Source organism: Struthio camelus, chromosome 18 (genome assembly GCF_040807025.1).
Source record: "Struthio camelus isolate bStrCam1 chromosome 18, bStrCam1.hap1, whole genome shotgun sequence".
NCBI lineage: Eukaryota > Metazoa > Chordata > Aves > Struthioniformes > Struthionidae > Struthio > Struthio camelus.
The window spans coordinates 14,796,438-14,811,742 of NC_090959.1; the positions used below are offsets into that span (position 1 = coordinate 14,796,438).

At 43.9% G+C, this 15,305-nt stretch overlaps 1 protein-coding gene across 1 annotated transcript in view; it reads left to right on the top strand.

Moving 5' to 3' along the window:
- Positions 1–391: 391 nt before the first annotated feature.
- CDH4 (cadherin 4) overlaps positions 392–15,305 on the top strand; it is a 467,238-nt gene continuing 452,324 nt past the window's right edge. The window contains exons 1-2 of the mRNA XM_068912696.1: positions 392–586; positions 2,327–2,438. Of these exons, the coding sequence (XP_068768797.1) occupies positions 533–586; positions 2,327–2,438 (166 nt within the window). The 5' untranslated portion in view covers positions 392–532. The remainder of the gene's footprint in view (positions 587–2,326; positions 2,439–15,305) is intronic.

Consider the following 15,305-nt stretch of genomic DNA (forward strand, 5'->3'; position numbering starts at 1 on the left):
CCTGGAAATGCCACCTTTTCCTCTCAGGTGGGCCGGCTCCTCCTGCGGGTACGCCCTTGCCCGGCCCTCTCCCCCCTCCTCCCCCCCCCAGCGCACCGCCTTTCTGGTGGCGCCCCTCCCTCAGCACACACAACTTTTCCCCGGACAGGGCCGCCTCTCCCCCCCCCCCCGCTGCCACAGAGACCCCGACCCTCCCCCGCGGCGGCGGAGGTGTTTGTGTGGGGAAGGGGGGGGAAGCAGCAGCAGCGCCGCCGCCCTCCATCCCCCCTCCTCCCCGAGGCCCCGCGGGGGCGCGGCCGCCCGTTGCCGGGGCGGCGCCTGCCGCTTTAAGGCGGCGCGCGCCCGCGCGGCGCGAGGCCGGTGGGCGGGGCCTGGCGGCGGCGGCGGCGGCGGCGAGCGCGGCGGGCGCTTCACCTGCAGCCCAGAGCGGGCGCCGAGCGGCAGCGGCGGCGGGAGCGGGGCGCGACCACCCCCCTGGCCGCCGGCACTGCGCAGCCCGGCCCGAGCGGCGCTGCCGAGGGGCGTCGGGGCCATGAGGGCCGGCCCGCGGGTGCTGCTGGTGCTGCTGCTTCCCGTGTGGGGCTCGGTAAGTGGGGCGCCCCGGTAAGCAGCGGGGAGAGCGGGCGCTGCCCCCCGCCGTGCCTTCCGCGCCGCTTCCCCCGCCGTGCCGCGTTCCCGGCGGGGCGAAACTCGCCCTCCGCCACGCGCGTCGCCGTGGGGGCTTCGGCGAGCGCCGGGGCCCCGCGGAGCTCCCGCGCTGCGCGGCTGCGGGCGGCATCCGCCGCCGGCACCTCTAACTTTTATTTTTCCCAGCCCCTTTAACGCGCCGAAGGGGGCCGGCGCGCGTTAGGGGGCGAATGGCCTGAAAAGTTTTTTTTTTTTTTTGAATTATTTTGAATTATTTTTTATTTTTTTTAAGCAAGGGGCCGCCTGCCGCACCTCCCCGGAGGCGCGGACGCCTGGCCGCGGTGCTCCCGGGCGGCAGGAGCGAGCGGCGCTCGGGGGGTCCCGCCGGGCCGGGTCCGAGCCCCAGCGGGGCGCTCTCCCCCCTCCCTCCCGCCGGCCGCTATCGCGCTCCCCAATTCGGAGCCTCTTCTCCTCGCTCCCACCCTGTGAAAGGTTCCCCCGTTGCAGCATCTTGCCGGAGATGGTGCGCGGAGCTGCCGCTCGCTCGTGCTCCCCGCGCCGTGGCTGGCATCTCTTCCCCCCCAAAAATCTTCCCGGGATTTTTTCTGTTTTTTTTTTTTTCTCCTTTTCTTAGCAGAGTACCTCGGCTCGCCCTTCTGCTTGCTGAGCTCCTCCGAGAGGACCCTCAGCTTCGCTTGCCGCCTCTCTCGCTGGCTGTAATGCAACGCTGTGGCTGTCCGTGTGTTTCGGGGAGCGCGGGCTGCTGCAGGAGGCTGGTGTGCACCCGGAGTTGCACTTTATCGGGGCGGTGACTCTGCTGGGACCGGCGGCATCCGAACGTCGCTGGGTGATGCTCTGGCTAGCCCTGCCGACATCCCTCGCTGGCTGCTAGCGCTCGTTAGGTGTAAATCACTGATTTGTGAGCTTCTAGGGGACCGGCCGGAGCTGGGGTCTGGGACCCTGCTTGCGTGGATGGCGCACCCCATCCCGAGGAGCCTGGACCACTGTGGCCGGACTAACCCGTCCCCGTGGCGGGGCTGTTTCCCGGCAGCACGGTCCCGAGTTGCAGCAGAGCAGCCGTGTTTAGCTGGATGCTTCCCCCGGCTCCCGGCAGGTTGTGCACAGGGCCGCGCTATTCCGAGGCGTCGTTGCGTTCTGGTCGGGGATCTCTCCATCCCTCCTCGCCGCTGGGGCAAGCGCAGAACCTGCCGGGTCCCAGAGGCAACAGCAACAAGAGTGTCGGACGAGGACGGAAGGGGGCTGTGAGCTTTCAAAGCTGCTGCAAGCCGGGTTGTTTCTCCTCCTCCAGTCCGGGGCTGGCCCAGTTTGTCGGTAGCAAAACTCCCAGTGATGTGGATGTTGCAACATCAGGCCTTTGCGTGCCTCCAGTGTGAGCACTGTGCCTGTTGATGAATTGCTGCTCTTTGTTTCCTGCCCTCCTTTGACAGTGCCCAGTATCCCAGCCTTTCTACAAACAATGCTCTCTCTTGTAGTCAGGCAACTATTTTCTGCCCTGTTTTAATTTTGCAGCTACAGTATGGATCTACTCCAACAAGGTTGTTGCTTTTGCATAGGCGATTTCTACTTGCACACTGCTTTACTGTTCAGGTTTGTCTGCGCCTAGACACCCGCTCATTGAGAGCGAAGCATTGTACCAAATAACAGAAGTCATGATGTTTCCCTTGTTTTGATTTTGCAGGCGCACAATGGGGATCTTACAGTTAGACCCGCGTGCAAGCCTGGCTTTTCAGAAGACGACTACGCAGCGTTCGTCCCCCAGAATATCGTGGAAGGACAGAAGTTACTTAAAGGTAAGTGAAGCAAAAGACTTAGTCGATGCTGCAGTAAAACAGTTGTACTCTGTTTTAGGGAGGTGAAAGGAGACTTAGTTACTGGTTTTGATGGTGAAATTGTCTGCAGAATTAAGTTTGTAGGAGGATGAAACACTAAGTGATTTACCTGAGCGCAGTTTTGAATACAGATGAATCATTCAAAGTCCGCATGATGTCTGCTTCAGGTGGATCGTTTGCCTATAGTATGCAAGGTCATCACTTCACTTTTGAGTCTCCCACTCCCACCCTGTCTGAAGGAGCTCTACATCTGATATTTTAGAGGATATTTTTATGTATGAAAACCCAAAGATCCTTAAATTATCCCTGCTTTGAAATGCATGATAAAGCAGACGTTGTTGTTGGAAATGTGGTAAACAAGCCTACAGACATTCTGTTCACAAATGTGGCATTCATTTTTGTTACTGCCCCACTGACAACATGAAAACACAGGCAAAAAGAAACTACCAATTAGCTTTATAGTAATTGCAGGATTATAACCACTTCTGTGATGGTAAATTCTAAGACATCTTCATAATCCGAATGACAGTAGATTATCCTGTGTATTGATCTGTCTCCTTTTCAAGTTAAAATAATTAAAGTTTATATTTGCATGATACAGGACGTCATTGTTTTACTTGGAGAAATTTAAAGACTGAAAAAGAAACTATTTCCCCCTCCTCCCCTTCCCCGGTGTTCCCACACCCTTGTTAAATCACTAATCGCTACTGGATGTTACAGCAGTTCTAAAGACATAATGCTCTGAGGAGCACGTCAGGGTTCAGTACTTCACACAAGGGACTGTAAACCCTTTGCTGCTTTCTCCTGAGTACGTCTAGTCACGTGCATATCCCTTTGTCAGAAAGCTGGGAATTTGGTCTTCCTCCAGAGCAAACACCTGCTCCGTTACTTGGATTCACTAGAAAGGGAGAAAATGTTGTCGATATTCTTTTTCTGGCTTCAGCAAGACCCGAGACTGGTCATTTTCTCTCTGTGCAAGTTGGCAAACAGTTTTGTTTCTGAGCCGAGTTGTCTTAGTTTTGCTGTTCAGGAATTCTCTTGGCTGGGCCTGGCATCAATTAGTAGATGTTTGGGAATTTATTCTTAATTTGAAAGATAACCGAATGGGGGTTTGACCTAGGCAAACCCAAGAACGTAGCAACACAGAAAATATCAGAGACCTAGTACTAATTGTTTACATATTTAATAGGGATTTTTCCCCAACTTAGATACTGTAAGGCTTTCCAGATGGGTCTGTGAGCTGAGTATATAATTTTATGCTTTTTAGCATTGGAAATTAGTTTGGTATACAGTGTCTTCCAAATACACTGAAAATCGTGTCATTAATATACTTGTTTGGAGGAGTATTTTTTGCAGTTTAGTGCTTGGTTAAGTTGCGCTGCGTGCTATGTAGGTGGACAATAGGGATGGAGCAGAAGGTCTGTTCAAAGTCATTGCCAGCTAACTCCTCTGAAGACAGCATAGTGGCTGTCATTTCAATTGCAGCTGATTAATTTCATATTTATTTGAAGATGTGTTTAGATAAGCTGTCAGGTTGATTTGAATGAAGATATATATTTAATGAACACTGTAATTTTATCCTTTAGGGTCCAGTTGTAGTTCTGTATTAGTCACGGCAAAGCTCCCACTGATTTAGAGCCGAATTGGCCCTCAAAATATTATGTGTGCACATACTATTTGTAAAATTCATGTCCCAATAACGTTGTCACTAGGTACATGATGTGTAAAGCACTTTGTCAACTGCAGGAGAAAGGGAAAAAAAGGGCAAAAGCTGTGTTTGCTAATACAAAAAGTATTGTCTTTACACCTTTGCAGTCTACACTCAAATACATGCTGCTGTTTATCCTGAAGAAAGAAATATTTCTCATTAATTTGTATGAAAATTGGGGGGAAAAACCTGCTGCATAAAATTACTCCTCATGCTTATGTTATTCTTTATATATACTCTAGCATGTAAAATTGGTAGTTTTCCAGTTTAGATTTAATTTTACTCCCTAACACTTGATATGCCTGAAGCATAAAATGTTTATCTCTTTCTTCCATCTGGGTGAGGTATTGTACAATAGTTCAGACCAAAAATGGGTTCAGATTGCTTACATTAACATGTTTGATAGATTGACATATGTACTGTTTCACACCATCTAACCACGCAAAGCTTTGCTGCCAGCTACCACCATCTTATTCATCGGCATTCAGCGATTCATCTTTAGGACAAATGGGAGTATTTGCCTGAAAAAAAGTAGGAGGGGCTTCACCTGTCAGTGCTTTCATGAATTTTGGGGAAAAAATGTAGTTTAAATTGCTCTCAAGGGATTCCAGTGTGCCAACACAAAGTCTTCATGCTGCGTAAGTCTCACTTTGTCCTTAGGAAGGAGGTGTGGGGAGTTCTGGGACAGTTTATACTCCCCGAGGATTTGTTTATCAGAACTTACGTAGGATGTAGCTCTCAGCATAGAGGTGAACTTCAGCCAGCATTGGGAAGTTTAGATGGTGCGTGTGTCGCAGATACGCTTTGTGGCAATGAAAGCCTCATTTCCTTTTTAAGCTTTCTAATATCCAGCCCTCAAATATGTGCATCATTATGAATGTATCAAAATGAAAGTGCTTATAGTATTCTAGGTTTGAATCAAGTTAAACAGATAATGACTGCTTATAATTGACTTATTCCGATGGAAATAGCTTAGCCTTAATTTGACAACAAGAGCTTTCACAGAGTCATTGTTTTATTATAAGTATGCCATAAGCTATTAACTACTACTTTGTGGTTCATCTTATTTGCCTGAGTCAGCTCTCTAACATCCTCAAAACATACAGATTCTAGCAGGAGCTATTTGTTACACAGTAATTAACTTGTTTATGATAAATGGATGGGAGAAATGTCGTGGCATTTTGTTTTATGTATAAATGAAAAGCACTTGCATTCTAAAAATTTCATGTTAATTAGACTTAAAATAGTTTTCCCCGGTAGGGCAACAAATACCACGTTCTACATCGCTGCCAGCTTTGTAGCTTGGTGGTGGGGTAGTAGATCAGTTGATTTGTGGAGCCCATGCTTTCCTTAGAAATGCTATCCCTGCATCTCTTAATAAAAGTTATTGGGATGTAATCAGTTATATCTTTGTCTTAATTTCTGTTTGTAGGATAATAAACTTAGTCTTGATCACTGATGCATGATACCATTTTAAAACGGTGTTTAGATAACATAAAAGAACTATGTTCGCCTTTAGCCTAAGGAAAAGTCTCAAAGCTGCAGTATGGCAGAGGACAATTTTACAGTGTAGGTATCCCTTTCTCTTTGTTAATTATTAATGTCAACATAAAACAGTGGGAACATTGGTCCTGAAGAGTGGGCATCAGTGACGTGCAGTATATTGCACTGAAGACAGCATTCAGGACTGACTCAGGGGGTCTGATCCCTGGTTTAATGCTCAGGTGTGCTGGAGTGATGACTAGGTGGCCTCCTAAGGAAAGAGTAGCAGTGAGTAGGATTCTGGAAATGGTGTGCGGTGCTATTTAAAGGGGAGCTGTACGCGTACTGTGCTGATAGCTTTTTTCTGTTTTTTGTAAGGGGTTTTTAAAGTTCATAACTTGAAAAAATGAGACTTTTAAAAATCAGAAATTCAAGTTTTATTGGCGTATTGTCAGATTTTGGCAACTGGCAATGGGTGGAATGACATCACAGTGTTGTTGCATTATTTTTGCAGCCCAGTACCATCACTGTTATCCCAGGTCACCTCTCAGAAATGCAGCTAAACGCCACGGCTAGTATGTATCTCACAGCTTTCCTTGCAGTCAAGAGACAAAGTAAGCAGTTGAGACTTGCAGCCTGTTTTTTGTTTTGGTTTACATCTATTCATCTGCAGTGATTCAAAGTTTCTGTTGCTGTTCTAAACTGTGTCTATACTGATGTAGCAGGATAACCGAGCTTGTGCAGGCAGCTACGTTTGGCTGAAAGTGAGTAAAAGTATCGTTTAGTTTCCTGCAGGAAGATGAATAAATTGTGCCAGCGTGTGCTGCTTTAAGCAAGTATGTGAAACCAAAGGTAGCCAAGCTTCATGCAAATGTATGAGAACGAAAATTGCTACAATGGATTTTTTTCTTAAGTATAAATTTTAATTTAAGAACAGGTAAATAAAATACATACAGACTTTACTGAGATTTCATATGAAATGAGTATGGAGGCCAGCTCTTATAAGCTTTTAGTGGTGGAATGTTCTTCTTAATGGAGAAGGTCTTTTGTTCCCCTCACCGAAGCTTCAAAATCTGTCTTTTTCAGTCCTTGTTACTTCCAACAGTAAAACCTAGGAAGGCTGAGAATGTTCTTTAGAAAATATAGAGCAGATAAAAAAAAAAAAATCCACCCCAACTCTTTAGGTAACGATATAGAAGCAAATGTTCAGTTAAAAAAAGAAAAAAAGGAGGAGCGAATGTGAACAAACCTTTGCAAGCTATGTTTGAGACTGGTTACTGGTAATTCATTTAATATTAACTGTAGGGATATGTGCTGTGCCTCCTTTTGGAGGTAAGTGTAGTGTACTCTTGTGGCTAAGATAATATGGGAACTAGAACGTGGACTGCAAAGCACTTCAGTGAAATATCCTAACAGTTCTACTTGAAAATAACCTTACAGCCACAAAATGCTACAACATAGGTGGAGTTTGGCCCCTGCTGAGAGAATAACACAAATAAATCTTTCATGAGGAATGCTAATAACTTTGCTAAATGCCCTGAAGGAAGGAGCATAGCTCTAGGGTAACAAATAGTAACCTAGCATATGCCTAAAGATTTGACAGGTGTATTGACAGGGAGCATACGTCTGCAGTATTGTGTGGCCTATATAGGTAAAACGGCTAGTGGGGGCATTCTGCCCTTTCACACGTATATTTTTTCCCACTTTGTCCTAGGCCTGCAATCTAGAAAATACATATTTTCCTGACTGCTGTTAATTTTAGCAAGAGTTTGGTTCCTAAACGCTTCTGCAGTTCGAGGTCCATCTTTGAGGCTCAGTTAGGAGGATGCTCTGTCCCGAAGGCATCCTTCCTGCCTGTGTCTTGTGCCTGTAGTGCCACTAAACATTTGTAGAGAGAAGCCGACCTGTTTTTCACTATTTTAAAGTCTGCCAACTGATATGGAAAAAAAAAAACAGTCGTGCCTCAGTCTTCTGAGTGCCCTTTGGTGTGTCGTACTGATGTTTTTAGGAAGCGTTGCAATTCTTTGTGCTATTGGGTAGGGCTTGGGAACACCTGGAGGGCTACTCGGTGCTTTTTGTAGTATGGAGGATTTGCTGCAACCTGCTGAAATATCTGGTACCTTCTCTGAATTACCTTGAGCTTAAAAACCAGGGAGATTTTTCCATTCATGCTTTCGTTATTTTCCGCTCTGCGATCCTGCATGAAAAGTAGTTACTGAAGTTATCGTACCCGTAATTAGCTTCGCAGTTCTATAATAAAATCTGAAAGCAGGCAAAAGTCCCCTGGGAACCCTGAACTCCCTGACCTTTCTTAGCGGGAGGAAAAAGAGGCAGATGGACATCGGCTTTCTGTGTCGCTGGCAGCTGGCTAGTTCCTTCCCCTCCTGCGGTGGCTCTTCGGTCTCTCTAGGTAGGCTTCTCTCCTGGTTCAGCTCCGACGTGCTCCAGTGAAGCTGCCTCTTGGAAAATGCTTCTCCCGTTCCACGGGGCGACTTCTTTTAAAAGCAGTCTCTCTTCATGGGCATGTTGCAAATCAGGATCATTATTTCAGCTGGGAGTTTGAGGGGAGATCTAGAAAGAGCTGCCACAGATTGGGGAACTGCTGATACCTATTCATTTTAAACGTAACTCTTCAGCTCTAACTTCTAAGATAGAAGTGCGGTGTTTAAGATGATATTTTTATCCAAGTAAAATGCCAGTTAATCAGACCAGAGTAGTCAATAACACTCTGTGAAGTTAATCCCATTATACTGTTTAAAAACTGTAAGTATTGCTTTTCAGATCAGAGCGTTGAACCCAACTGCACAAACTCAAGTAAAATTAGTTTTTTTCCACATTCTGAGGAGGTAACTGGTTCTTGTCTGAGTGAATCTACTTCTCTAAGAACAGATGCAGATCTTCCATTTTTTCAGTAATTTGTCTATTGAAGAGTTGCATTGCTTCAAGTTAGGCATTCTAAATAGATATTAAGGAAGAAAATGAAGCAACAATTTCTGATGAAGAAATTTTCCTTGTAGTACCATATTTTTTTGGCTTAGGCTGGTAGGAAGTAAGCTGTATCTGGAACAGTATAATTCTGTTCTATATTATAAAAATACCCATTGTTTTAAACTCTGAACTGCTAGTGTTAGATCTTTTAGGGCTAGAAGATGTTAATTTTAGTCACTTCTGTGTTCAGAAACTGACTGTTACTGACAGAGCTTGTAAGCTGTGGTCTCACTGAGCAGATGCTGAAAGCATTCTGGAAATTTTAGTTTTTGCATCTGGTAAATGAAAATTACTTATTCTGGTGGTGAGATATATTTCTTGCTTGATTTTCATAGACCTAATGCTCGTCCTCATTGTCAGTTTTATTTTGTCTATGTGTGTGTGCACCCTCTTATATAGGCCTCCTTCTGCCTTACTTTCTGCTCTGAATTGATCAGAATAACGTTTTTCTAGAGGTAGTTTTATTTCATTGCAGAACAAATTGTGAAGTACGTAGTTCTACAGTAGCATGGGCCATACGCATAGCTCTGTGTAGGCAAGCTGAATTTTTTACTAACATAGACAGTACTTAAAAATCTCATTCAAAGGGTAAGAAGAGATTAAAAGTACTGAGGATAGGAATTCATTGGAAATCCTCTACTTCTTAATTTTTTTTTGGAATGAAATTGAGCAACATAGGGAAGAAAGATATTTGTGTGCAATTTGTAATTACTGATGCATTTGGAATTAGTGCCATTCCTGTAAAAGCCTAAATTTTACTTTTACCCAAATGGTAATAGTAAGAACTGAGGCTAGAAAGCAGTGTTTGAAAAATCAAGGCCAGTATTTGCCTTTGGAAGCTTTAGTTTCAAATGCCTTGATGAGGAATTTGAGAGGAACGTTTATCAGTGGCTGGAAACTAATTTCTCCATGAGCCTGGCCTTCAAGGAAGGAAGGAATAGGAATTTATACCGGCTTGATATACAAAACATGAATACAGGTTGAATCTATGTAAACCTTCTCTGCACTAGCTGAAGGTTTTTAAGAACATTGTTTCACGTTACCTGTTCCTTTCCATGCTTCAATGACCCACCAATGCTGCTTTCGTAGGGAAAGGTCAGAATTGTCATGAGCCAGCCATGCTGTCGAAGGGTTTTCATACTGTGATGTTTTCTTTTTGATAGAAATACTAATAAACAAATATTGAAATAAACTGAAAGGAGAGGCTGAGAGAGTTTGGGACTGCTTAGCCTCCAGAAGACAAAGCTTGGGGGAATCTTATCAATGTTTATAAATACTTACTCGGGAGGATGTGAGGGAGATGGAGCCAGGCTCCTCTCGGGGGTATCCGGTGAAAGGACAAGAGGCAATGGGCATGAAAAGAAAGACAGGAAACTTCATCTAACCATAAGAAAAAGCTTTTTACTGTGTAGGTGGTCAAACACTGGCACAGGTTGCCCATGGAGATTGTAGAGTCTCCGTGCTTGGAGATACTCAAACCCAACTGGACACGGCGCTGGGCAACCTGCTATAGCAGACCCTGCTTGAAGAGAGGGGATGGACTAGCTGATCTCCAGGGGTGCCTGCCTGCCTCAGCTGCTCTGAGAGTCTGAAACACTTTGCAGGTGAACATATGAAAAGGCAGAGTGCTGAACTGAGCTTTTTCTGATAGCGTTAAAAAAAGATATTACAACAGGATGCAGAAATGATTCTGATGGGGAAATGGTATTTCTGTAACTTCTTGGAAGCATAACCTCTAAAGAGAGAATAATTGAAACACCGGGGACCAACATTCTGCTATTCCCTTCCATTAATGTCCAGACTTAACTTTGGCACAGTTTGTCTCCTGGTGTAAGGAAATATTATACTTAACTTCCAAATGTACTTTATTTCCTGTTTATTTTTAATAGAATAAGGGGAGAACATGTGGTTTTTTGTTTTCTCAAAATATTTGTCATTAGTACTGACTGCTTCACTTCTTTCAGCAGAATCTTTCCCAAGTGAATTCTCCTGCAATATTTAAAAAAAAAAAAAAAAGATTGGGTTGAACAAGATTTCTTTTTGCCATGGGCTCTATGATTTTTCTTGCTTATATTCATTGCCCCTAATTTATTTATTAATTTTAAATTGCAGTTGCACAGAGGGAGATAGAAGTGGCAAATGTTCTGGCATATGGGTTGCACAGTCACTGGAAATGGAGACTTGCAGACGTTCTTGCTGCCCTGTGCCTTGTGACCCCAGGCTCCTTGCTCTCCTTTTGCCAGCCTGTTTCCATTCTTACCCTCTGCTCCCTTCTGATACAAAATTTTAATTATTTTTGCTTTGCCCTCACTACTTCCCTGCCACTGTTCCTTACCACTTGCCAGCATTTGGTAATAGAGAGCCAGTGGCAGTAATTCAGTACTCTGCCAGTAATGCTGTGCAATAGCTGCTGCTCAGAGGGTCACATATACTACAGCCTATTAGCATTAGTATGGTAATAGCAGCCACTCTGTGGAGCACACAGTGGGAATGTTGAAAGCTCCTCTGAGGACCCTGAAGATATGTATGGGCCACCCATGAAGCAGAAAAAAATGTCCTTTCTGCTTTAAAATGAACCAATCTGTATGTTTCGCTGATACCCAGAAGCACTGCAATCATTAAGGCTATTACTATGCCTATTATAAATCACAATTTTTTAGTAGTTTGTAGATTAGTCATAAAATTACTTTTAGCCTAAAATTTTGTTATACTGAGTTTGTCTAGTAGTGATTCCAAACCTTATTAAACAAAATTATCTTTTAAAATAATTGCGAATGTTGCAATTATCCAAAGATAAATAGCCAGGATTACAAATCTTGTTCCATATGAAGCTATGTATGAGCTCCCTCTGTCAGTTCATGGTCTAGAGAGTCTACGGGAAAAGAGTGTAAAAGGCAGGTCAGTGAAATAAATGCTTGTTGCTTCTATATGGTAAAGTGTGTTGGGATTCTTGGTAAATGAAATAAAAGCATTAGCAAAAGAGTTTGTGAAGGTGTTAGAAAATAAACAAATGATTGCATTTGAGTAAGTACAAATTGCAACTAATTTCAAGGATAACTTTTAACAAGCCACTTGTTTTTGATGTGTTCAAAGCAGTCATTAGTAGGTAATTCCATATAAATCAATCCTGAGTGGTTGATGTGCCTCCCATAGTTGCTACTGGCCATAGAACAACTTAAAGAAGTCCCACTGACTTCCCTGGGAGGCATTTGTGATATTAGCTGAACCTGCTTGTGGTAATTACCATCTGTTCATTGGTGACATTTTCGTGGACTCCTATAAAAAAAAGTAGGGCTGGAGGAACTCAAGAGGATGTCTAATATGTGCCCTTCTCTCAACGCATGAGCAGCTGCTTTGTAATAGCTCCCCCCGACCCAAGCGTTCTTGAAGGTCCAGTTGCGGGGACCACAGCCTCTCCAGCCAACACATCGTGCTGCTTTACTTTTTCTTTCACGTTTGAGCTGAAGCTCTCTTGATGCAATTTAAACCTGTTGCTCTTTGCCTTATTCATCATAGACACAGTGAGCAGTTGTGTTTTATTTCATTTTTCAGCACACTTGAAAAACATTGTTTCTCTCAGCTTCCTTAGTCCACCCTACTTCCTTAGTTGCCTTTCATGTGTCATGCCTAGACTCTCTTCTCTGAGCCCTTATCTTTGCTGCTGGTTTGATGTGCCAACTTTTTCTTTTGATGCCCCAATACTCCAGTTGATTTATCTAATGTGGTGATTGCTTCCCCCCCCCCCCCCAACAGTGTGACATTGTTGACTCATGTTCAGCTTGTGATGCGGTATAGCCTCCCACATGGTTTTTGAAGAACTGCTACCTACCCAGTCATTTTCTGTGGGTACGGTTGATTAATCCTGCTGATTTGAGTTACCTTGTTCTTCTTCCATTGAATTACATCTTTTCTTTTTATAAGCCTGATCTCTAACTTGTCAGGATTGTTTTGAATTCTGATCTTGACCTCTGACAGAGCTGCAGTTGCCTCCTGCTTTCCTATCTGCAGCTGTAACAAACATATGCTGTAGTCCTCTGTGTGCAGTTAATAAAAGCGTTGAACAAAACCAGTTTGGAACAGACTGCTGCCGAACCCATGTGATACACCCTTCTGTTCTGACCATGAACCATCTGAAAACTATGCTTTGGGTATGGTTATTGAAGTAACTGGTATTAAAATAGTGCATGTAATGTGAGCTATTTAAGTCTCTCAGTTATTCTGTAGAAACACAAATCCAAATGCTTCAACCTCCATTTGTCTATACTTGGTGTTTTTAGGGTGAGAGTTGCAAGAATTGGGATCTTTGGATTTTCACCTTCTGGAAACAGGAATAGTGTGACAATCCCAGATTGTTTAACTTGTATGAATCCGCCGTAGGCTTCTGAAATGTCTGTTGCGCTTGGAAGAGAGAATCGTGCCCTACAGACCAGAGAGGGGGGTGTGTGTGTGCACGTGTTGTACTCTGTCAGAGGAAAACTTTGTCCTTTAAGTGCAAGAGCCTGTCTTGTGCCGCTCTTTTCTGCCTTGATTGCTGTTGAACCAGTGCTCTGCGGTGTTTCAATTCTCTGTCCAATTGAACGCACCTAATTTGTAGTGGTAGGTTTGTGTGCGTATGTGATTTTTTTTTTTTTCTTTACCGTCTTTTCCCCTCCCCCTGATGGCCAGCACCAGGCTATATATGCTTTTCAGGCTGGCCTTCCCCAAATCTCTGGTGAAGTCTGCTCAGTAGAGGACACTTAAAAATGTTGAAGGAGCTGTTACTAATCCCAACACGAGCCGAAAGAACAGGACTTAAATTAAGGTCGAGGTAGTAAATGGCTGGGAGCGTTGTACCTATATGTAGAGTACAGGCTCCTTGGTGCATGCTGGGTCCTTCCTCTGCTGATGAGAGCAGGGTGGGTGGGGAGTTCTGACCTCTGCTGGGCCCCACTTTCCGTCCTCTGATTAATGTCTCATCTTGTGATGTGTTGAGGGCCAGGTATTTGCTGCGCATAGAACCAGTTAGCTATTTGCACTACCTGTTTTATCATAACTGTATTATTCATAAGCTTATTAGAAGGCCTAGCCCACGTTTAAATATTATACTGTTTAGTTCCTTTGTTTAACTTCTGTCTGTCATGTCTGTGGTTTTCTCAGCAGCTTGAAAAAAAAAAAAAAAAAGGCAGATGCACGCTGATCTGTGTGTCGGAGGGAAAGACTCCCTCTGCTGATGAGATCTGATTCAGGAGCATCTCACTCCGGGGGGAAGAAGTGAGTAGGGCTAGTGGATCTGCGGCTGGAAAATTATTTATAGAATATTTTCTTCCTCCCCAGTAAAAGTCCTTCCCTGGGGAACTGGAAAAAGTTGTCATTTCAGGTCCTGTACGCCTTGCTACTTGTCTTTCAGGAGCCTAATTATTGCTGGCTGGTTGCTTAGCTCCCTTGAAAGCAGAAGGTTTGCACAATTACACATGAAAGGCAACTGTTACGCTCATCTCCAAAAGGCTTAATTTTTTTTTTGTGCCTGGATTATTGGGGTGAATTATTTTTTTGTTTGTTTGTCTTTCTATGGGTTTCTGAACATTTTTCAATTGACTCCATTGTCCTTTTTTGGCTTTTGATCCTCTGTAGAGGATAAAGATATGTGAATAAATGACATAGAAAAATGATGGCTTTTTTTTGTGTGACTTGCCTTTTTTTTTGCTCCTCCTTGTATTAGTGGAGAGGAGAAGGGGCAGGCTGAAGAAAGATGTGTACGGTTCCAGTAACCGTTACAGTATGGAGAAACTGTAGGTCATGGTAAGGTTTGTTGTGAAACCTTCTCCAAGGATGGCAACTCCTGAAAGTGTTTGGATAGCACCCAAGGATTTCCTGATACTACAGTCAAACTACAAGAGGAAACCATAATCGGAGGAGGTTTAGTAATCTCTAGATGCTTGTTCAGATAACTGAATAGTAGGACTTTGCAATTGATTATCTTTCTTCTCAAAATAAACTGCTCAAAGATTACTGGAAGAGGTGGGTTTTCTGTTTTTTTTTTTTTTTTTGGAATTTTTCTTTTGTCTTGAAGTTTGAGAAAGAAGAGAAATGGGAAGTTAAGAGAACAGTTGCTATCCCTGATAACAAGCAAGGTATTTTAATCCTACAGGATGAATTTGATACCTCCTGACTAGAGGCCCAAGTAGAAGGGTTGGATTTGAGGAATTTGGAGGGAACGTCAGTCACCAGTTGCGGCCTACCTTTTGTGGCTGCTGCTGCATTTTTTTTCAACTGGAAAGTAGTTGTATGCTCATTGAATCTTCTCTGAACAGACTACACAAATTCCTTCGATGGATTTGGTACCATGTTTGCAGCATATGCCTAGGCATCTTATTCCTTTCCAGTCTAATGTGAGTGTTGTGGCCGGATCAGTTTGCAGGATACAAATGTGGGGATGTCTTGGAGTAGAATTTTTTTTGCTGATGAATGTGAGACTATTGGGAAATACACTTTCTAATGTTTTGGGATGTGCCATGCCTGATTGTAAATCAGAAATGAATGCATGCCTAAATAGGCAGCAGTGCGCAGCTAGAAATGTTTTCTGTATTGGACGTAAAGGGAGGTTTAATCCCAAGCTGATCACTGAAGACTAATTGCATGAGTCTTTGTATCAGTTTGTGTGAGTAGGGAAT